Here is a 23,490-nt window from a genome sequence, read left to right as displayed (position 1 = left end):
TTTCTGAAACAAAGACAAAACATCCCTCCTTTCCCCTCCAAAGTCTGATAATGCATATAACACGCCATGCCAGTCCCAACTAAGGCATACTGCCCCCTCACGTGTTTAATAAACATTGTCAACTCTGTAAGAAACAATGGAGATCTTCATCAGGCTGCCCTTTTCCTCAATGGAAAATACTGCAAAAGAAGAGAAGAAAGCCGGAGGGCTTTCAGAAACCTGGGATTCCCAAGTGCAAGTGTGATATTCAGGGCATCTTAGAGCGCACACTTTCCCTGCATCCAGCAAGCTAGCTGAGCATCATGACTTTAAAGAGCCTATGGGACTTCCTCGAGGGCTTCCAGGGCTGCTGGGCTTGATGCTTGGATTTTGTCCTGGAAAAGTTAAAAAAGACAGTCGACTTTGCAGGGGCATACTGGTATCTTATCTCGTTGTTTTCTTTTGTGCATTTCAGCCTCCCAGTTGTAAATGTTCTTACTCATTTTCAAAAGTCTCAAAACCTCCTGAACTTTATCTTACCTGCTTTGACATTTTTTAGTTTTCCAGAGGGAACAAAGAGGCAAGATTATCCAATAAAATGCAGGCTAGTTTTATCACGCAGGAAAAATGCCCCAAAAGCCACACCTGAAACCATTATCACCCCCATCTCAAAAATTCTTGTGGGAAACGAGATGTAACTTGCCAACAGTCTCCTTGTAAGGGAAGCCAAGTTTTGTGCTGGCCAAATTCCATAAAGACAAATACCGGCGAAGCTCCATTCTTTATTTCCCTGTTCATCTTCTCCGCTTACTAGCGGCTTAAATTCTTCTGAAACCGAGGCTACTCACTGTTCCCACATACCTGGTCCACAGAAAGGGTTCCAGTGACCAACATGCAGTCATATCCCAGCTTTGTCCTCAAATGAGGGCAGCAACATGAAGAAGATTTACAGGACCTGAGCAGTTAGGGAGTCTTTAAGAAATAAGACGAGTCTGCTTTGTCCAGACTGGATTAACTTGGTCAGATATCAGGTGACCCTTCTAGTGACATCTTGGACTTGAGTCTTTATTTTAGCATGAAGTTTCATGACTCGACACACATTGAGGAGTTTTGATATTAATATCTCTAATATTGCATGTACAGACTTAAGTGTTCATTGGACAAGCTGAAGAATGCTATGGTCGTACCTTTCTACTTAGGTTCCTGTCCAGTCCTCAGTTTGTGTGCTAAGATCCGTCAGAGGGGTTGTTTTACCCTCCTATCTCCCCACCGTATATAAAACATATCTCTACTGCAGGATAAGCACTAGGTACCTGGAAAGACTGTTATCTGTTTGGGGGATACAGAGGGTGTTTCAGGCTTAACTTCTTATTGATGATGTTATGCAGCTCCCGCTCCCCTCACATGTCATGAATGTATCTAGTCACGGTCTTAACAGGCATCTTCTCGCATCAGCCACAGGAAAGCCCCTTTGAGTCACCCGACAATTCTGAGAGCGAGAACACACCATTTTCACCCATGCCATATTTGTACTTCTGAGCTAGTTTCTATATATAATTCAGTTTCTGGGAGCTTATCTCAAGCCGCGGGTGCCCATCCATGGAATACTAGTGCTGCTGGCTATAATAGACCTCCTATAAGAATATAATCTTAGGCCAGACAGCAGTGGTGCACACCTATAATCCCAGCACTCCAGAGGCGGATTTCTGAATTCAGGGCCAGCCTGGTCTACAGTATGAGTTCAAAGACAGCCGGGGCTAAGACTATCGTCTTGATTTGTGCTTTTTTTGTTGTTGTTTAGTTTGAATGTGGCTTTTAAAGGGTTTATTTTTTATTAACGTCATTTTCAGGTCTAAATTTTCTTTGACTTAAAAATTTAGAGACATCCTGTGAAAAGTTTAGAAACATTTAAAATACCAAATATTAAGTTTTCTTATTAAATATATCAATAAATTCAACAACGGACAATAAAGGGCTTATTTATAATGACATCTAACTGTGAATTCTATTAGTTTGCTCATCTACAGTAAGTTCAAATTAATTTGAAATATCTTTCTTGCCTTTTTATTTTTAACCCATTCATTGGTGAATCTTTATAAACATCTCAATTTAGTATGGATTCATGTTGTCTTAGGCTAATGCATATTCTCTTAGCTATTATTGAGCAAACTATAATCATTGAGAAAATGCCCCTATAATATGGAAACTTTGTAATGACTCAACTTTAGGAGGAAAAAAAAAACCCTCTTCCTCCTATTTGGAGATAAATAGCATTATAAATCCCTTAATCCACTTCAAATTACTAGACTCTCCACCAATCATACATAAGGAATTCATTAACTTTGCAAGTCCAGGAAAAAATAGTTTAGTGAACTTACTGAGACAATTGCTGCAAAGGCAAGTCAATGGGAGCAGGAGACCCATCTAAAAATCCCACAATCAGCAGCAATCTCATTCTGTGAGGATGCTATGGATTTCACTTGGAGACTTGTAATTGCTACATTTTAGAAAAGATTTTTAATGCATGTTGAGATAGGAAAGTTTCTTTATATAAAATTCCGTTAATGCCTTGCACTCTTTAGAGTCCATTACCAAAGTTTCCCTATATTGTGTAAACATCTGAAAAAGTTAACTTGTAGTAAATATTTCCCCAACATCTTGGTCATCTTTTTTTTTTTAGTGTTTTTAATTAAAATTGTTTTCATACAATATATTTGATCATATTATTTCCTTTTTCCCAAATCATTCCAGATTCTCCCCAGTTCCCTACCCACCCAACCTCATGCTCTCTGCCCCAGTTCTCTCTTCCTCAAGTTATAAACAAGGAAAAGCAAGATGCAAAAATAAAAAACAGTAAGATTAAAAGATACCAGAGCAAAATAAAATCACACATAAAAACAAACAAACAAATATAGCATAGATTCTGTTTTGTACTCGCCAACTACTGCTGGGCATGGGTATCTGTCCTGGATGTGGGTGATGTGCTCAGTGGCATCTTGGTCATCTTAATAATGGATAGTGGGTCCGCTGTGGGGGGTAGCAAGTGAGGTTCGGTACCAGACAGTCCTGGGTGAAAGGCCTGGGTACAGAACACATGTGTGGCTTCCGCTCTGCTGCTTAACTTCTTGCAATCTGGGTTCCATCCGCAACATGTAGGTAGCACAACCTTTTTTGCAGGTGTTCACAAAAACGTGCAGTGATTCCGTCATCCACCTGGCACAATGAGATGACTAGAAAATTAGCTCCTTGGGAATCAGTATAAGCTAGTGGAAGGAGCCTTAGGTCCAGGTTCGGGCCTGCAACTCACGATTTCCTACCTGGTGCCCTTGAGAACTTTCTTTACATTCTCTAGATGGTCTGACCTCACGTGGAACCTATCATATGGGCAGGCACAGCAATATCCAACAGTCCTGGCTTGGTCCTGTGCTCATATTAAATGACAGCTTTACTATAAAGTGCTTATATAAAGAGAGATGAATTCAAATGATCAGTTTCTTTTTAAACAGGGTATATTGCGGTTCTGTGTCTCATGAGAGGCTTCCCTTCTCTCTATATGTTATGAGTGACCAAACTCCACACTACTTCACACTACTTAATTACCGTGTAGTGAGGACAACAATGGAGTCCAATTGCATGACCCTTAGGAAAATTGTTCTATGACTTAAAGTTTAAACTGGCCTTGGTACAGTAAGATATCTTGCCCATATATTTAAAGTCAAATTCTGCATTAAGAACTTGTCTGTTTGTGGGACCCTGGCAGTGGAACCAGGATACTATCCCTGGTGCCTTTGCTGGCTTTTTGAAGCCTACACCATGTGGTGGGATGCCTTGCTCGGCCTTGATGCAGAGGGGAGGGCCTTGGTCCTGCCTCAACTGAATGTACCAGGCCTTGTTGACTTCCCATGGGGGGCTTTATCCTTTCTGAAGAGTGATGGGATGAGTTGGGGGGAAGTGGGGCGCAGCAGGAGGAGGGGAGAAAGGGGGAACTGTGGTTGGTGTGTAAAATGAATTTTAAAAAGTAAATATATATATATATATATTTTTTTTTTTTGAAAAAAAGTATTGGGCAATACGGCTCCAGAAAAAGTCAGCCAATAGGTTGTTTTTATTGTGCTTCCTTGTTTCTCAAATATCACTTGTACTCCAATTCAAAGAGTAGCCAACTGCTTCCCAAAATAAAGGAAGCTAAAGGTAGTAATTTTCCATCTCCATTCTTGAGTGCCAGAGTTACAGGGTCACCACTCCAAGTAGTCAGAGGGAGAAAGGAAAGGGATCGCAATGGTTTTCAATAAGAAGGAATAGCGAAACAAGATGCAAACAAGGAATTAGGCATGAGCAGAAAAGCAAACATTCGGGGATGTTTCTTATCACTATCATAAAGATGATAGATGGGTAAAATTGAGTTACATTTAAGTTGTAATGGAAGAAAATAATTGCAGCATTCCATCAGGAAACCACAAGGTCCATTATTGATCTGTCCTCCTCAGGGCATGTCTTGTAATATTTAATAAAATAAACAGAGATTTATAACTCTCTATGGGCCATGTATCTGTAATCTCCCACACTATTCAAATTGTAGCTGTGGAGTCAGCATCAGAACTAACATCCAAGTCATCCGATCAGTTTGCCATGGCTCATTTAGACAGTGTAGTGCTCTCAAGAGAATGCATTTCATATTAGGAGTGAAACATGTAAAGTCACATTCCAAAGCTGTTTTCGTACTTCCTGTGTCCAGGAATGAGGGAACTTTACCCTCTGTGCACTGTTACTGAAGAGTCTTCATTTTTTAATACTAAACATTGCTCCAAAGCAAATCTTTTAAGAAAGAAAACTCTTAAGGTATAAGGATTCGATGTATTTTACTTTAAAAAAAATTAACTAAAACTGTATTAATTTTCACTTGCTTCTTTTCCATAGCTGTTGCCTCTGTTCTCTTCCAGACTGGGCAAGTTGCTGCTTCCTGCCTTGTTTGAATTCTCCTTGCTGTCTATGGCATACAAAATAGCACGGTGCAATTTTTTTTTAATCTAAAAGAAACTTAAAATGAATTTCTTTCCAAAATTTCATAATATTCTCTGAGTTCATTGGGCACACCCCAGGGGTGTTTTTATAAAGTAGCAAATGAGCCATTAGTGCCTCCTGCCTTTGCCTCATCCCTGCTAAGCCCCTTAAACCATCACATGTCTATCCCTCAACCCATCCCCAAAAAGACTCTAAAATGTCACTGTATAATGCCTTCATAAACCAAAAGCAAAAAGACACAGTTCAAGCTGGAACTCTGGCGAGCAATGCAGTTAGCCTTTACCTGGGGGAGGGTACTTACTCAGGATGTGAGTAACAGCATCTCCCATGTGTCAGGTAGCTGAGGTTGACCGCGTCCCTGCATTTTAAGGGTGCTTCCTGTTCATACGTTCGTTTAAAGCAGGGCATGACTATGTTAAGTTGCTGATTTCTATGTGGTGATTCATTTGAGGAAATTTCTGTATTACTTATTGGATAATAAGTCTAACAGGAGAAGAAATGGATTTTAAAGGTGATTTTTGAAAAAGGTAAAATTCTGAAGCCAAGGAACAGATATGTGATGATTCCAGTCCCACATTCCTTAGTAAGAGATTACTGGAAGCATGAGGAACCCCTATGTTGATAAGGATAATAACCTATTGAGTAATAACATTTTTTAAATTTACTGTAGTATTTCAAATTTTGGGTGTTGCACCCTTTCTCCGAGAGGACTTTGGTCTTTTAAGTGGCCATCCCTCCCTGTTTCCTTATCTTCTCATTCAAACAAGAAAAACAAGGATCTGCCAGAATTTAGAGAGGACTTACCAGGAATTTCTGCTGGTACTTATCTGTGCACTGGCACAAATACTGATAAAGTGGACACAGAGTGACCAAGTGCCCATGTTTGTGCTATAAGTCACATTCCCAGGGCCCATGGAGAACTCAAAAGTATTAGAGAAAAGAAACCAAAGGCTTGACTACTTTTGGAGTCAATAAAACTCTCTTCCCTTGACTTTTTTTTTTTTTTTTTTTTTTGTATAGATGTAGTAATTGATTCTAGGATTCTGGATACATTCCAGTCTGCTAATTATATATTTTTCCTCAAGCTAAAACGTTCCAGGAGGGCTCGTTCACTTATGACTCACTGGCTGAGCGGTATTGAGTTCCTATTCTATAAGCCAGGCTTTACCTTGGGGAAGCAATTTCTGCACTTACCTGGGACCTAGGCTAATGTAATAGCAGATGAAGTGTGTGCACACAGCACTTCAGGAAGATTGGCCCATCTTCCAGAAATAAAAGGAAAAGGGAAGGTCTAACTAGCACATGCTAACATAGAATAAGAGTTCGTTTTAATCGTTCTCCAGGTTCAAAGATGGTTTACAGGTCATATAAGTATAAAATAAAAAAGATGCACTGTTGCACTTCCCTTATCCTATTTGGACACATTGTCGAAACGTTCATCAGTCAGAGACCATTAAATGGCAGGTGACACTTCAGACTGCACTCTAGGTAAAAGGGGTGAATTAAGGTCATTTGGGGCTTGGAAAGCATTCTGTTGTAAGGCCGACTTTATGGAAATTCAGTTTGTCGTGCTGTCAGGACAGAACACAGAGATGATTCATGGTGGCCTAGAATGTAGGTCTGCATACCAGAAAAGTATACATCTGAAGGCTAAATTTCCTGCTGATAGTTTACATTTGAAATATCTGATTAGCACTTAGCATCTCACGGGCAGCCTGCTCGCACTGAAGGTGAAGAGGCACTCAGGATTTGGGGACAAAGCGGGACTGAACTGGCCCACCAGCTCTGAGTGAATCAATAGTGTTCAGCGCTAATGCACTAAACAGGTTACAAGCACTAATGCAGCAGGAGTCAATAGCAAAAAATAAATGTCTCTAAAAATTACCTTGACAACAAAATGTGCAATATTTTCCATTTATTTTCAGCTAATTACATTGCAAGCTTGTTCTTTCGTCTCATTAGTTTAAGCTAAGTGCTGGAGTTGAACTGTTTTATTTAGGGCATAAGATGGGCACATACTTGTGAGCACTATTTTCAGCAAGAGTCAGAGGAAAAGGATTTTTGTGTGACCAGGATTCAGTAGGAAGCCCAATAGTTACTCACTGAGTGCTCACTCTTGATAGGAGGGCAGCAGGAAGCTAACTGTACCTGACCCTTTCCTCATGCAGCAATGGATTAGGGGAGAGGACAGCAAATGTCCAAGTCACTCTGTAGACAAGGCATCCTGTAATTCATGAAATACGACATAATTTGTGAATATAAATGAAAGGCAATATTTTTTATGGTTTAATCTTAAAAGACTGCTCTAGCGTGATAAAAGTTAACTTTTACATGAAGCTTTAGACTATAGATAAAGCATTATATCTTTAACATGTTTAGTTTTGGGCAAACATATACCAAGTGTCTAAAACACTAATAATCGTGACCCATTTCATAGCCTTGTGTCTGAACCATAAACTGCCACATTTAATTTTAACTTTTTAAAATGGGTTGGGACCATGAAAGCACATTATTTTGTACTTCACAAAAATATTAGAAGGTGCAATGCCCTGTTGAGAGTTTAACTTTTTAAAATACATCCTGTTATACAAAATTGTCGATGCATTTTAATAAAGCTTAGCATGAAGTAGGTAAAATGCATCCTGTTATACAAAATTGTCGATGTGTTTTAATAAAGCTTAGCATGAAGTAGGTCATGTGTGCATGGCTGGGAGCTACAGCTATGGTGTCGGCTGTGCTCGCCCACTGCCTCTCCTAGCCTAGCACCCCATCAGCTTCTTTGGAAGTAGATAGGTTTCCTGTTGGGCTGGATTTTTTCTTCCTTGGTCCCCTGCCTCTCTTTGGTGTCAACACTGTATTTCTGGAGCTATTTCTTCTGCCCATGAAAAGGGCTCTCCCGTTACTCATGAGTCCTGTGATGAAGAAGCATGCAACTCAGAGAACACGAAAATAAGTCCCTTTGAAGCCCTCAGCGTTATGCACATTAATGGAATCTGAGGCAATGTGGTGGTGAGGTGGCCCGAGTCACATTGTCCTTCTGAGTCAGCAGAGTGTACCCTTCATAATTATATCCCATTTTTAGTGTTTCCTGCTCACAAGGATCATGTGGCTGAGAGGCCAAATGGGAGCCAAGTTCTCCCAGGACCCATGCTCGTCTCATGAGCACCTCCTGGATGTCCTCCCAGGACCCATGCCCAACTTATGAGCACCTCCTGGATGTCCTCCCAGGACCCATGCCCAACTCAGGAGCACCTCCCGAATGTCCCCTTGTGTGCTTTCAGACCAGGACCATCTTTGTGTTGTCAATTCCTTCATCTTTGCTGCACACACATCAAACCTTTCTCTTCCACGTTAATCGTCTTCATCTGCTTGTGTGTATTTAATCATGCAAATGAGGTAAGGTCTCAGAAGAGAGGCTTTTGCCATGCGTTACTACCGAGCATCTGCATCATAGATCGTAGACAACAAATAGTGTTGATTTGATCTGAGAAGTCTCCAGAAATGAATCTATATATTTAAACAGTAAAGAAAGAACATAGGAATCATAGGCGTATAAGATCTTGGGCAAATTTTCCCCAAGTATTTTTAAGAATAAAACACAAACAATGTTGTTTTCATCATCTGCACAAGCCGCGCAGTGCAGGTGTAAAAATATGTCTGAGGGATCCAAAGAAGCACTCACCTTTTTTCTGTGCTTGTTTGTTCGCTTTTGTTCGGCCAACAAAGAACTGGTGTTTACCAAGGGAATAGGAGGCACTTAATCTTCAGAGCTTGGTCCTGTGCCTACAAGTCAGGGAGGTCACTGGCTTGTCCCTTCCTGCAGCTGGTAATTACAGGCAGAGGACTTCTGTTTTCCAGTAAAGTGACCAGAATCTTGAGTGTAACAGACTGTTTATGAGAGCAAGTGGATGCAAGAAATACACACACTTTGGAATAGGATAATAGGAAAGTGAAACTGTTTTCTTCATATTTTCAACAATACGAGACAGTCTAAGCGTCTAGAAATGTCCTAAAGCGCAATAAGAGAGGTGAACCTCGGGTCACATTAGGTAATCCCGGTACTTAGCAACTTGAATTACTATGGGGAGTTTGCCATGGGATGGAATACAACTGATAATTTATTAAGAAGAAACCAATTTCTGGCTCCACCATCATGGCAAACAAGAAGCAGTAGCTATATTAGTAAGAGTGATTGAGAAATAATTTTACTTTGACAAAAAGCAATTACATTGGATTTATCTGGAGACAGTGTGGGGGGAAAATTAGCTCCGTTTCCTACTCTCGACTAAGCTCAGACTTTTTTAAGTATAATTGCTATGAAAGTGGTTACTCCAGGTAGAGTTAGGCATATAACATACAATTTCAACCCTATTATTGTCCCGACGGTAGGGACATCCATTGGGATTAGAAAACATGACATCTAAGCTGTAGTTTAAAAGTAGGAGGTGAAATTTGCAATTGGTGTTAAAGGTCGAAAGTTTAAGTTTTCAGTTGGCGACAGATACACAAAGAACTTAAATATATTCCAGCCTTACAGGTGGTGTCGCATGAGAAAATTTCCCCCCCTACTGAAAAGAAAGTGCCTTGTTGAAAAAGGTAAAACCCAACCTTCTAGCTTTCATAGGCTCTAGGGCAGCGATGGTGAAGGCCGTTACTGTCGGGCAGCAAGATTCAGTGGCGGGGGGGGGGGGGGCGGGGGGCGGGGGGGGCGGGGAGGGCGGGGGGGGCGGGGGGGCGGGGGGGGCGGTACAACAATCGTTCTGAGAGTTCATCAGTCCACGGAGAGAAGCATTGGGGAGTACTGGGAAAGTGAATGCCTACAGTTCCATAAACAAGTGTTGCTTTTAATTAAGGCTTTCCCTGAATTTTTGGCCCCAAGAAGCCTCTGTTATAGCCCCCAGAACATGATTTAATGCTCTATATATTAGACGTTCGAGAACTAGTTAAGAAACAGCCACATTTTCTGTTTTGTCTGGGACTAGAAACTAAGATCTCCTTTCTAGTTATTGGGTGGATAATTACTTTAATCATGATGGCAGGGTGGCTGCTTTTACCTGTCTTGCTTTAGTGGGGCTTTGTTTCATACTCTGAGCTGCAGGCAGATCACAAAAGGAATCGAACTATTGTTTGCTTAATGTTCTGTTTCCTCCTAACCTTGTTCTTGTCTGTCAACCTCAGCCCAGTTCCTCAGTGGCTCAGGAAACCCTCCCCTGGGATTAAGTAATCGTTTACACAACCTCTCTCATTCATTAATCCATGTTGACATTCCCCCGCAGTCCAGCCTTGCTTAAGGATTTTTTAAGCGCCTTATCCAGCTGCTAGTGTGTATGCAAACAACACCTATTTATTTAATCAAGAGATTCAATATGCCCAAAGAATCATTTGACCTGCCTCAGCCTTCTTCATGGACAGTCTCTTATTTTCTCTCTTTCTATGCATTCATAAAGCAGAAATAGAAAACGTTATTGCTTCTATCAGATTTGTTGTTGTTGTTGTGTGTTAAAAAATGATGCCAATAAGATAAAATTAGATCACCCTGGATCTGTCCTCATCTCTACTGAATCTGTCTCCAGAGTGATGTGGTAATCTTTCTAGAAATCGGCCTGTTTTTATAGTTGAGACCCTAGAAACAATCCGGAAGTCCTCCATGGCGCAGGGTAAAGTCCACACTCATTGGGATGATGTTCAAGAAATCCCTTGCTTGGATCCTGGTTTCCCTCACATGTAGTAATATGCCAAGAACGAACTCTTGATAGGAGATAGTAGATGCCCCCGACTTTCACTGCTGGCCTGTTTCTGGCATTTCAGTATCCCATCCCACCTATGCCAAGTTATCACGGAAACTGATTTGGCCATTGAGTACAACTAGGAGGAAAATTGCGTAACTGGCTCCGTGAGCTGGTACAAACTGGCTCAAGATCATTGCTGAACTCTGTCCTACACCCAGCCTATCAAAGCTGTAGCCCGTAGGGTCTGTCGGTCCCCGCATAACCCAGCCTTCTACCACCTGCTCGGCGAGCAGTCTCAGGTTTCCTTCAGCACTCGCTTGTCAGATTCACACCGCTTCTCCATTTCTTTTTAACACTCCTGTTCTCTAGCATCCCTCCCGTTCCTTCTCTCCTCTGTAGTCTGAAATTTTCTGAGTGTCATGGAGGCATCCATTACCCATTTCAAACACACCTCTTACTACTTGTATGTAAGTATGTTTTCCACTCATATTGTTATCCCTTGATATGGAGTGGATCATAGCTCCGTATATCTGGTACTTAATAAAATCACTTGAACAAAACACATACTTATCAAACAAATGACTATAACACAGTTCTGTGTTTCAAATTGGCTATTAAAATGTTTATTAGTAAAAGCACCATTTCCCGTAAACTACCTTTCCTTCTTCCCTTCCAATCTCAAAAACCTAATTTATAGAGTAGTGGTTTTTGCAGAGTTAACAGGGAGGAGAAACGAAAAAGTTCTGTTTCTTCTAGCCTATGTTCCCTCTTTACATTAATAAACACATGTGCACTGTGATCTCGATACACTTTGGGAAAATGAAGACTCAAAAACAGGAAAAATGAAAGGAGATGAAGAGAAAGATGAGGAAGGTGGCCAGACAGAAGTTACTGGACTTGGTAGTTAACTGAAATCAGAAACAGAGTTAAAAGAAGTAGGAGGCTTCGGAGGGAGGACATCTTTCCTTCGAACCTTCTGGAACATTCCCGGAACCGAGTGATACTGCTGGGGAGAGGAACGTTGGAGTCCAGTAAGAGTCTTGAGCAGTAAGAGTCATAGTGGTACCCGCCCTTGACATTTGCCTTTGGAACCCACAGGTTTTCACTCCTAGGTCCCAGTCACGGCTTCACATTTAAAATGATGCATGGATAAATAAAAAAGAATAAATGTCTTCATCAGTACCACCTTTTATGGCCACACGATTCCCCTCACTTGGCACCACTTGGCACGAAGTACATGCTAAGCAGAGAAACACTCTCCTGAACGAGATAGGCCAACTGAAATGAGAGATTTGGCTTTGGGCTCAGGACTTTGAATACTTAGCCCACTCAGGAAGTCTCTGATAAGTAGTTCACATCTAAAACCAGATGAGAAAACATGAAATGGGTCTCACTCCTTAGTGCTAAGATGGAAAAGAGGGATAAGAGCTATTGGCAGGCGGATTAATGGCGGCCTAGAGTGTAGTCATGGGCTTCAGCAGTACACCAGGGAATGACTGAGCCCTTCCATTTCACCCATCTCTCGGCTCCTCTGGTCTTCTGCTAAGACAGTCATTAGTACTGCTTGCCAAAAGGGAGCCTCCCCTTTGATTGGTTAATATAGTATAGCGGTGGCTTTGTGACTTCTGCTCTTCTAATTTCTCTGTGAAATGAATGCATTACAGTTTGGTTTCTCTTAGCTAAATAGAGAAGGACAGAAAAGGCTCCTCACAGCATCCAAATCTGCCATCCTTGGAACGGGTTTATGAATCCCTGCCACTCCTTGCTGAGACTGAAGCTCACCATGAAGACTGCTAACCAAAACCACATGGGCCCAGCCTGTTTTATATCTGGTTCACCTTAGGAAATGATAAAGAAGCAAAAGTTTTAGCCTGTCCAATTCCAAAGACCATGCCATTGGAGAAACTTGAGTGTTCTAACCCCAAGAGTAGATTTATATTTATGTGTGAATGCAAGCATTTGTACACATGCAAATGGAAAAATCATACACACATGCACATAAAATATAATCTGTTCCAAGAATTTTCTCCTCCTGTAGTCCAACTTCTGTCCAGACCTCCTCGCCATCCATCTCTGCTACGGGGTTGCACAGCTGTGGAAGCCCACACGATCTCACTCGCACTCCTCTCTACCCTTACAGCCCTCGAGCCAGGGCAATTTTCATCTGCATGTCTGCTGAGTTCTTCGCTGTGCATGACGAGTTAGCTGTTTTCATGTGTCAGTCTCTTGTCTCCCTATGAGCATGGTACTTTCAGAAGATGGGTTGGGAAGACATTTTGGCTCATGTGTCAAGTTAAGAATGGATATTTTCCATTTTTAAAGAGTTACGTATGTACGCGAAAAGTAAAATATGTCACAAGGATTCTATGATTTTCAAAGCCTAACTTATTTATTATGTTTTTTACAGATTTTTTTAAAACTTCATAAATACATGCAGTGCATCCTATCAAACCCAGCCCCTGCCCCCACACTCTAGGTTCCCCTCCCCCAGCTTATCTCCCTTTCAGCTTCATGTTCTTTTATTTTTATATCTAACCCATTGAGTCTATTTAGGCTTTATATGGAATGGGTGTGGGTCATCCATGAAGGCATGAATACAGTCTCCTTCTAGTCTCCTTCAAAATAAAAGGATTCAGCTAAGGGCAGGCTTTATGAACCCCTCCCCTCTCCATACTGGAATCTTGACGGATTTAGTCTTGAGCAGGTAACTATAGTAAAAACGCAATACTTTCTTGATAAAACTATGACTGGGGTGTGGCTTAGCAGGAAAATATGTGCTTGGCGTTTGTAGGCTTTTGGGTTCAATATTCAGCAGCGGAGGTGGCAAGGGCTGGGTGAAATGATTTTTGGAATTCCAACACTCAAGCGGAGAAAAGCTGCTCTCCCAAATGGGGAAGAAAAAATGATGGGTTTGCGTCAGGCCTATTCACATATAGCCTGCAGGCAGATGTGGAGCCGTGCTGGCCCTGAGGGGTACAAATCCAGTACGTGTGTTGAATTAGGTCATCACTGCTCGGCAACGCTCGGCAAGTGAGACTCTGGCTGCGGCATTGTCACCTGGTGACTCATCAGTGCTGAGCCAGCAGCAGGCCAACCAGAGGCCTGTGTGTGCTGTGTTGGTGGCTGGCCATGCTGGTGACCGGCCAGACTGAAAGGGTGTCCTTTGGCCAGCTTGCCTTCGACTCTGTGCCCGGCTTGGTTCTTCTGCTACACTCGCAGCTAGACTAGGCTTCAGGCGGACATGATCCCAGGGCCAGTGAAGCCACATTTCGAGATGTCTTCATCTAGGGAAGTCAGTGGAAGCAGAACTAGTGGGAAAACATCTTCCTTTCATGCTGTGCCCTGAGAACAGCAGGTTTGAGTTCTCTTCTTAGCACAGGACAGGGTTCAGACAACACCAACGTCGGGCATTAGAGACTACCTTCCTGGGAGCCATTCTTCTGCACTGTACGGGAAGCCCTGGCTTCAGTGTTGATCACTGAGAAGTTCAAGTGACCGGGGAGTTAAACTTCATCTGCAAGAAGCATAGCCAGACACTGAAATCACCCCCCAGAGCATCTGCCGGCAGCAGCCCTACTGCATCCCCACAGGAGTGGCATTCAGGGTAGAAAACTGAGCAGAGCTCCTGACGCTAGCACAGTTGAGTGTTTAGCCAACTGGAGGAAAAATCTAAGAAAGGACACTTTGCATTTTGAAAGTTGAGTCTCCCACAAAGCTATTACTAGAACTTATGCAAAATATGACTATGCATAACCTTTATATTAAAGTCTTCTGTTAACTAGCTTGCTATGGTCAGGGATATACACACTGGTATGAGTAAGCTGGAATGATTTTACAAGGCTACATTTAAAAATAAATATCTACATGACTGATTTAAATTATCTATAGAGGAGCTAAATCTGTCCTATCGATCAATTAAAAGAATCACTATTTTAAATATATCACATCCTTAATTACACCGAATTAAAGATAATTGCATACTCGCTGCATATATCACAGTGTTAATTGGGGGAAACATTTTGAATCAAACCTATTGAGGTTTCTAGAACTTCAATTTTCTTTTTATAAAAAAGAAAAAAAAAGTATGTCTGAGTCAGGTAAAAAAAAAAAAAAAACCTAGCAAGTACTCATGATAATAAACACACACACAAATAAAACAAAACACTGAATTAATTAAGGTAGAGTACAGAGTAATTGCTGTAATCTCTAGGATGAGATGTAAGACAGGGGCTAGGAAGGGAGTTTACAACAAGTTTGTATGTGTGTGCATGTGCTCACATGCATGCATGTGTGTGTGTGTGTGTGTGTGATGCACAATCCTATGAGTGTATATGCTGAGGTCAGACTGAGAGTTAACTCTCTTTGTATGTTGTTTTGCAATATGCAGAGCTTAAACCAAGGCTCATTATTAAACTTCCATTGCAAAGGCTTAGACAGCATGCACTTCTGCAGGCCTGCCCCAATCTCTGGGTTGCCCAAAGCTCTCAGCAGGAAGAGAGATAAGAAAAAAGACCTGTCTCTTGCAGTGAATGTTGGAACAATACTTCTTTCTGGAAACCAGTGTTCTTATTACCTTTAGCTTTCTGCTATGGGAAGAGATGAAAAGGAAGTAAACATGGATCCATGCATTCTGAAAGTAGAATGTTCTTCCCCTGTTTGTTTCTTAGCTCCAAATTGCACAATCTTTTGAGATCAAGGCGTCCTGTAGATCCTGTCCTAACATTGTGCAACGTCTCCACAGAGCACTTTTACTGGGGAGAGATAGAGACATAACTCCATGTTGCTAATCCTTAAAGGCAGGAGATTCAGAGACTGGTTTCCCGAAGGAAGGGCCTCGAAGTTCACAACATGGATCCTACTGCAATGTTGATGCAGATTTACATTTAACCTTTACATCTGTGGAAACAGGCATATAGGGACTGAAGTCCGAGTTGCAGCACCCTCGTTCCACTGAAGAAAAAGTCAGCAGGCTCTTTTAAGCCTGCAAACGTTCCAGGGAACTCCCAGAGATCACCTGTCCCTGTGCCCTGTTCACCCCACCCAGCAAGGTGTACCTTAAAGCCAGCTGCTTCAGAGAAGGGCCTTATCTCTGGTGGTTTTGCAGATACAGATACCAAGGCTTATCGCCTAGGCAGGCCGGAGGGCACTGGGGACAACGGATAATGAGAGCTCCTGGCTCTTGATGACAGAAAGCTGACAATAGTTTATGATCCACGATGACTCTACACACTATGCATTGTGTTTATATCCCAAAAAACACGTTAAGTAACTCTTCCCTATGTCAAGTTTGAGATTTTCAAGTTCCAAGATGTAGAAGAGAAAGTAGAGCCTAAGAGAAAGAATAAGACAGCCCCAGAAACCTGGCCCTGAAACAGTCCCTCTTCTAATAGACGGCCTAAGAGTTTAAACCATTCACTGCCGCTTTAAGCAGCCTCCCTTGGCTATGGCTGTCTCTACAAATGTGATCATCGGTAGAAACTCAATTATCAATGAATCGATCTCTATTGAGTGGCCGGTACATCCCAGTTACCTGCTACGTCTCAGAATAATCTATAGTACTCTAGCGAAGAAGAGCATCTAATTAAATAGTGAGCAACTGCTCATTAATACATCAAAATAAGTGTCCGGATCGGAAGCATTTGCTTAATTATAAGATACAATAGATTTAGTCTCTCTGAGACTCTCTCGGTTTTGCTAATTGATTGCCATTTAAAATGAAGAAATTGTCGGCGCACAGAATAGAATATGCTAGATGGCTTTTAACCACAGATGCAAGAAAATATAGGAACTTTACATTGCCATGTGATGGGTGGTCACTGTTACAGAATGGAATCATTATACAGAAATAAAACTGAATTTTTGTAGTTCTTAAACAGTGAGTTGGAGGGCAGGGACTGTGACTGGGCAATAACCGCTTTCCCGGTATGTGCAAAGCCCTGGGTCAGTCACAAGAACCACAAAAAATGAGAAGCTTATGATTATTATAATAAATTGTAATAAAATGATTGTAATAAATTATAATAATAGAGGATTTATGGCTTTCAAATCCTTTTCTTAGACCTGTAGCTGAGTATAAAGATGTCTAAGAATGAACTTCCATTTCTTTTCATCTACGGATTACTTCATTTTTCTTAGTATATCCTCACACCCCCTGCATCTTGCCCAGATTTATCAGTTCCCAGTTGTCATCAGGACAATGAGGACTTAAGTATTCCTTGCTCCTCATGAAATCCTCACTGCCCTATTCCTGCAAAAGATAGCTTAAAAAAATACTAGCTCAGTGCCCCACACTCACGCCCTTCTCCTTTGTTTCTTCAGTCATTCTGTTATTATTTATTAGCTCTCTGCTTTCCATGGTCTACCACTCGCAATGTAGTATTGAAGGAGCCGAGAACCAGCGCCCTGAAAAAAGGACACCGTAGAAGTCAGGGTCATTAACGGGACGATGTCTGGAACCCGTGGGCAGATGAAAGTAGATATGCACACTGAGACACAGAGAACACAGACCTGCAGAAGCTGGGTAGAAACCGCATGTTATGAATTAGCAGGCCATGTTAAAAAATGACGTTCCTACGAGCAAAGATATGCATTAAGTGTTCCACATAGAAAGGAAAAGGGAAGAGGTGTTGAATCATTAAGAGACAAGACAAGAAAAAAGGTCTACAGCAGTATTACCAGCTAACCTGACAGTGTCTAGGACAAAGAGCGTCGTGCTGGAGGCAGAAAGACCAGGGCTAGGTCTTGGGATAGTCTGTTTACAAAAGACCAGCACAAACTAGAGTCACTCGGGATCAGGGAAACCTGAAGTGAGGAAATGCCCCCATCAGAATTGGCCTGCAGGCAGTTCTGTGTGGCATTTTCTTGACTGTTGATTGATGTGGGAAGGCCCAGTCCACAATGGTAGAGTCATCTGTGCAGTTAGTCCTGGGAGGAACAAGCAAGCTACCGAATGTGACCCTGGAAGCAAGCCAGTAAGCAGCTTTTCTCTGTGGTTCCTGCCTCTGCTTGAGTTCCTGCCCTCAACGATGGACAGCGGTTTGGACATGTAAACCAAACAACCCGTTCCACCCGGAGTCACCTCTGGTCAGCGTCTTATCAGAGCGACAGAAAGCAGCTGGGACAGGTAGAAAATGAAAGAGCTGGTAACGGAAGGTAGATTACCTGGGTAGGGCAGCTGGAAAGTGAAATTGGTGGGGATTGAAGGTGGTTTACGTGGGCAGGATGAAAGAAAAGGAGGAATCTCGAAGACATTTAGGTGTCTGAATTGAACATCTGAAGGGACAGAAGAGTCATTCTGGGAGGTATGTAATAGCATAAGGTCAGGAAGTGGGAAATATCTCTCAGACATGTGAGTGGAGATACAAATGTTGAATCAATAAAACAGATACCACAGGAGACACACAGTTCCGGTATGATAAGTATGTGGTCCAGGCATGAGCTTAGAATACAGTCTTGGGTAGTGTGCCATGGATGTCCCGGCGTGAATGGTCCTGCACAGGAAACTCAAATGCTTACATTTGACAGGCAAAAGAAAAACCAAAGGTCTGAATGCGTATGTAGTGTCAGGGATCATGGCATTGCTTGGCATTGCCCTGCATCAATGAACGGAATTTTTCGAACCCTTCCAGTTGAATTGGAACATCACCAAATTGGTACTTGTCTCTCAGGAAACTGCTCACTGAGGTACTTGACGGCCGCTCTTTTTCAGCCTTTCTCCCAAAGGTGGCAGGAGTTCGGCTGACTGGTTCTCTTCTCCGAGACTCAGTGAGCTAGTTAATTTTCACGACAATTCTATGTGACGGGGACAATTCTCTGTAGCAATCTCTATTTTACAGATAGAGTAAAACGGAGATTACCTCAATTTCTGAATATGGGAAGATTGTAGAAATTGTATAGAATGCTTGCATTCAGGACCTTGATGGCTGTGGTTGTCTTAGGTGCAGTTGCCTCCCCATGAACTCTATCACCACTACTTTCCTCCACTTCTCTGGCCCCAAAACAAAAACATATACATGAGTTTTAAGATATTTCATAGTATTACCGTTAACAGTTAATATATCATTATTAATAGTATTAATATTCCTGAAATTCATTTCACCGGACTTGCTGCCAGGAAGTCCAGAAATGAAATATCTGAAGTTTTGCTTTTCTTTCAACAGCACCTAGGTTCTGCCTTCATGAGTGCCCATTTGAACTACAGTGTAAAATTGAGATATCACTCTTTGCTTCCCATTTTTCAGAGTCTGTACACACAACAGTACCTAGTAAAACTAAAGCCGTTTCGGTCACTACAGCATTCGTGCATAGTTAGGTCTGTTTGTCTGTTTGCACAGCTATCCTTGATATTCTGAGCAAGCTCTTTAATAAGGTTTCTCGCCAGTTTGTGTTCCCTAGATTCACCTTAACTTTATGGCCGTATTTTCTTCCAGACCCTGCTGAGGAATTCATCAGGCTGTGAGGTGCGCAGTGACGAGTATCGGACGGAGTTCACCACAGCTTTGCAGCGCGTCGATTTATTCATGGGCCAGTTCAAGCAGGTGCTCTTGACGTCTATATCCACCTTCATCAAAGGCGACCTCACCATTGCCAATCTCGGGACATCGGAAGGTCGCTTCATGCAGGTGGGTGCTTTCTTGGAGTAGCTGGTTTCGTGTAATTCGTTTGTTTCTGTTTTTACTGTCAGGTATTGACAAACAGGCTAGACAGTGAAAACCACAGTCGCAGTAGAGACGAACCTAAAAGGCCGACGCTGAAGCGTGGCCTCCTTTTAATGAAGCAGGTAGATTGTTTTGGTCAAGTTTCTGAACCTTTCAACTTGAATGTGGCTGCTTTAGTTTGCTTGTCTGGAACGGCCTTTTTTTTTTTTCCATTCATAACTTCTGTCACATGATTGGAAAGTAAAAATGAAACAATGAAGCTTTTCCAGGCAGTGTTTTTCTCTCTCAGGGGAAACTGTGGATCAAAGGAGCGCTATTGTGTGAGCCGTGTGTGTCCCTGAGGAGAGACATTCACACCCCGAGAGACACTGGCAAGACTCAGGAAGGGGTGTTATCATCAAAATCTCTCCTCGTTCTGCATAATGGTGGAGCCCCACACAGAGAAGATCAGATACTTAATTTGTTTAAGCGCAGTCTTTATTAAGAAACGCTTCTAATGGCCAGCAGCACTCTTTCCATACGATAAAGGTTCACATTTTAGACTTGATGGAATTAGTGTTTCCTAGCTACAAGAATCACAGCACTTTGCAGAAATTAACAACCCCTCATGTTAGACGTATTTTATCGCTTTAATAGTTATTGGTGCTTTCACCATGAGTTCGTGAGCAGATTCTCAATTAATGCAGAAGGACATTGACATCTGTGGAATTTCTGTGAATATTAAGAATGTCTTATAAGGCAAGATGCTTATATTTTAGTTGCCTGATGTAGTTAATATCCTGATCAGAGGATGGTTTCTAGTAAAACACTGAGGGTGATGAGATTTTCCTCGGACGTACCCATCTACGCATCGTGGATCCATATTATTTTACAAAGCAAAGTTTTGAAAGTTCTCCGTGTCTTTAGAGTAATCGGGATGTTGGTCATGGCTACAATTTAAGAGGTGCAAATCATTTCTCGGATGCTCTAGAGCGTAACGGGACTTTTTTAAAGTTGCAGTGTCACCGTGTTGACAAAGATCCTGTGATGTGAGTGTTTGTACATTGTGTCCCCTGCTGCTACTCCCTCACTGCTGACCCGGCCTCCCCTCCCCCTCCCCCTATCTAGTGTGCAATCTACCTGATCCCCAGTCTGGGTCACTTCATTCTGTTCTTCGCTGTGAAGGTGGGACACATGTTCCTTCCACGTACTTACGCACTGTAACGTTCCTATATGGCTCTCACCTGCTATGTTTGAAATGGGATCACATTGCTTGTGTTTGAATGCATGCTTCATTCATACTGATAATTGCTATGATATTCCAAAGGATCTGGAGGAGAATTGGAAACTGATGGGATTCCGGATGTGCTCGAGGCGATGGCTTGCTTCCCCCTTGTCTTCATTTCTGCTTGTCTTTTTTTCTAAGTTGACCACTATCTTACCAGTCCACATATCACTAATACACTTTTTACAGTCACTTTAGATTTGAGAGATTTTTCATTTTTGTAATTACATTTCTCCCTTCCTTCCTTCCCTCCAAACCCTCCTATACACCCTCTTGCTCTACTTCAAATTCATGAACCCTATTTTGTCAGTTATTTCATGCAATTACATTGTATATACATACTTATTTACATAGATACATATATGTGTTTGTGTGTGTGTATATATATATATATATATATATATATATATATATTCCTAAATATAATCTGTTTTGTCCATAAAGGAGTAGTTTCTTTGTCTTTTTTCTTTTTTTGGTTATTCGAGACAGGGTTTCTCTGTAGCTTTGGTTCCTGTCCCGGAACTAGCTCTTGTAGACCAGGCTGGCCTCGAACTCACAGAGATCCGCCTGCCTCTGCCTCCGAGTGAGAGGATTAAAGGCGTGTGCCACCACCGCCCGGCCAAGGAGTAGTTTCTTAAACATCAAAAGGGTCATAGTCTATTCTCACATGTCAAAATTATAATGAAACCCCACTTTTCAGTAAGTTTAATTTAAAAAGTTCATACCATACAAGGAATATATCATGTATATATAAAATCATATACTCATTATAACTAAAATGCTGTAGGTGATACTTTATTCTTGTCCCTTACTGTATATGGGAGTAAAAAGCTATCTTCTGTAATTAATGGCACAAAGATAAAAAAGGTAAAGTAACAAACATGTATTAAGAACCGACTAATTCTTCTCTACTGGACAAATGCATGAAGCAAAGGAAAGCTGAAACCTGCTTTTGAGGAAAGACAATTTTAATTGAGGAGATTAAAAGCTTGCCTGGCAGCAATAGTGCATACAGATAAGGGGCCTCTAGAACCACGGGGGAATGTATTTCAGTGAGACTTATGTTCCATCGACTTTTATATAAATAAACCTAAAACATTTGACAGTTAACTGAATCAGGCAGCCAACCACACTGAGGTCCAGTTTGTTTACATCAGGTACAGTGGAGGGAAGAGGGAAGGGGGGAGCAGGGAAGATTTTTAGGAGACCTTCAGCTGGCATTGCCAGAGTGACTCCCTACCAGATTCTGTGAAATGTTTTGACTGAACTAAAACTCAAAATCCATGGCCAGGCTAAGTTTCTGCAACTCACCGTTTTAGTAAATACTATAGCGTTTCTGTTACAAAACAGAATCAACATATTTTTTTTCCCACCCAAGGCAGCTGCCACACATGAAAAACACAGAGAAATGATTTTACTTCCTTCCTACCCTCGAGCCTAATGGCAGAGCCGCTGAGCAAATTTTTTTATCCCAAGAGTTTGCAGCTGTTTCTGCCCTTCCTATTGTGTTGGTGTTGGGCTCAGGCTGGGAACCCACGCCACGGCCCCAGCTGTTGGGTGCAAAGTGAATCAGGTATTTCACAGTGGCTACTTGATTAGGAAGAATTATATTGTTTAGCTAACAATAGTCTGTGCGTGGCAGAGAGGACATTTCTGATGTGTTGCTAACTTTTAAACGAGTGTAACTTATCTCGTGCAGGTGCGACTAAACCTAAATCTACTGTCTTGTACATGGATCTGGGTCGAGTTCAGTGGAAGTATGGTAATAATAGAATTCAAAAACGGTTCTGATTTGTATGATCACTCTCTTGGGATGCTTTGAAGTAAAACACCAAGTAGCATTGGAGACAGCAGAAGTAAACAGTGAGGATGTGCACCCTTGCAGGGAAACCTAGCCCAGTGTGCAGGACCATGTGGGAGAAGGATGCATTCCCATGAAGATCACAGGACTAATCACAGGGATTGCCCACGTCTCCCCTTCTGAGCTCCTCATCGAATCTACATCTAAACAATGCCTGCTTGATTTTTTTTTTAACAGCACTTGTATAAGGCCTTTAATCTCTAAATGCAAAGCATTGCTATTAAAATATTTGTGCGTGACTGTCAGGCTGGGGAGAGTGAGTGAATCAGAGATGGGGGAGGGGCTGGAGGCCTTCCTAAGACTTGTTTCAAATTCAGCTCCACAAGCATTTCCTGGGCAACCGCACTGTGTCTGCTAACAGTGCCCGCTGCCTGGGTACAATCACAGCTACCGTTAAGTTCCTTGGTAGCACCCTGGTCTTTCTTCAGCACCCTCCCTTTTCCTGTTCTGTTACTTCCAGTGTTAGTAACACCCACCACCTTTTTTCTCTTCTGGTCGTATCTGGACTAGTTGGGTCTAGCAAGAAACTTAAAGAGGAAAGATGTCTTTCGGTCATGATCATTCTTTATGACCATTACTTAAAAGATTATGTCGGTAATCAGCGAAGTTAAGAAAAATTGCTCCCTTTCCGTAAGATCAGTTCATCTACCGACCTTCTGTCGTCAGATTGCTTGTGGCTTCTACGCCACCACTCTACTGTGCCACATCAGTGCTTCCCATTGGAAGGCAAGGACATGTGTTGTGTTTAGAATTACTAGTATTTTCTAATATACAGACACATACAGGTTCAGCAATGTGAGCATTAGATGGAGATGCTTCTGAATGAAAATTAAACTCACACATCATTTCTCTGTAGGGATTGTTAGTTTACTCATCTCTTACAACATTTTCAGACAGAGGCATCACTAAAAACATCATTTAAAATGAAACGCACAGCCTTCACCTAGATATAGCCTGAAAGAATATTATTAGCGGTAG

At 41.9% G+C, this 23,490-nt stretch overlaps 1 protein-coding gene across 1 annotated transcript in view; it reads left to right on the top strand.

Annotated features, from left to right (window-relative positions):
- The window catches only part of Met (MET proto-oncogene, receptor tyrosine kinase), a 110,695-nt gene that overhangs the window by 31,525 nt on the left and 55,680 nt on the right, over window positions 1-23,490 (top strand). The window contains exon 3 of the mRNA XM_057768188.1: window positions 19,160-19,351. Coding sequence (XP_057624171.1) covers window positions 19,160-19,351 — 192 coding nt within the window. The remainder of the gene's footprint in view (window positions 1-19,159; window positions 19,352-23,490) is intronic.

Source organism: Chionomys nivalis, chromosome 1 (genome assembly GCF_950005125.1).
Source record: "Chionomys nivalis chromosome 1, mChiNiv1.1, whole genome shotgun sequence".
In the NCBI taxonomy this organism is placed as follows: Eukaryota; Metazoa; Chordata; class Mammalia; order Rodentia; family Cricetidae; genus Chionomys; species Chionomys nivalis.
This window is presented reverse-complemented; position numbering and strand designations above follow the sequence as displayed.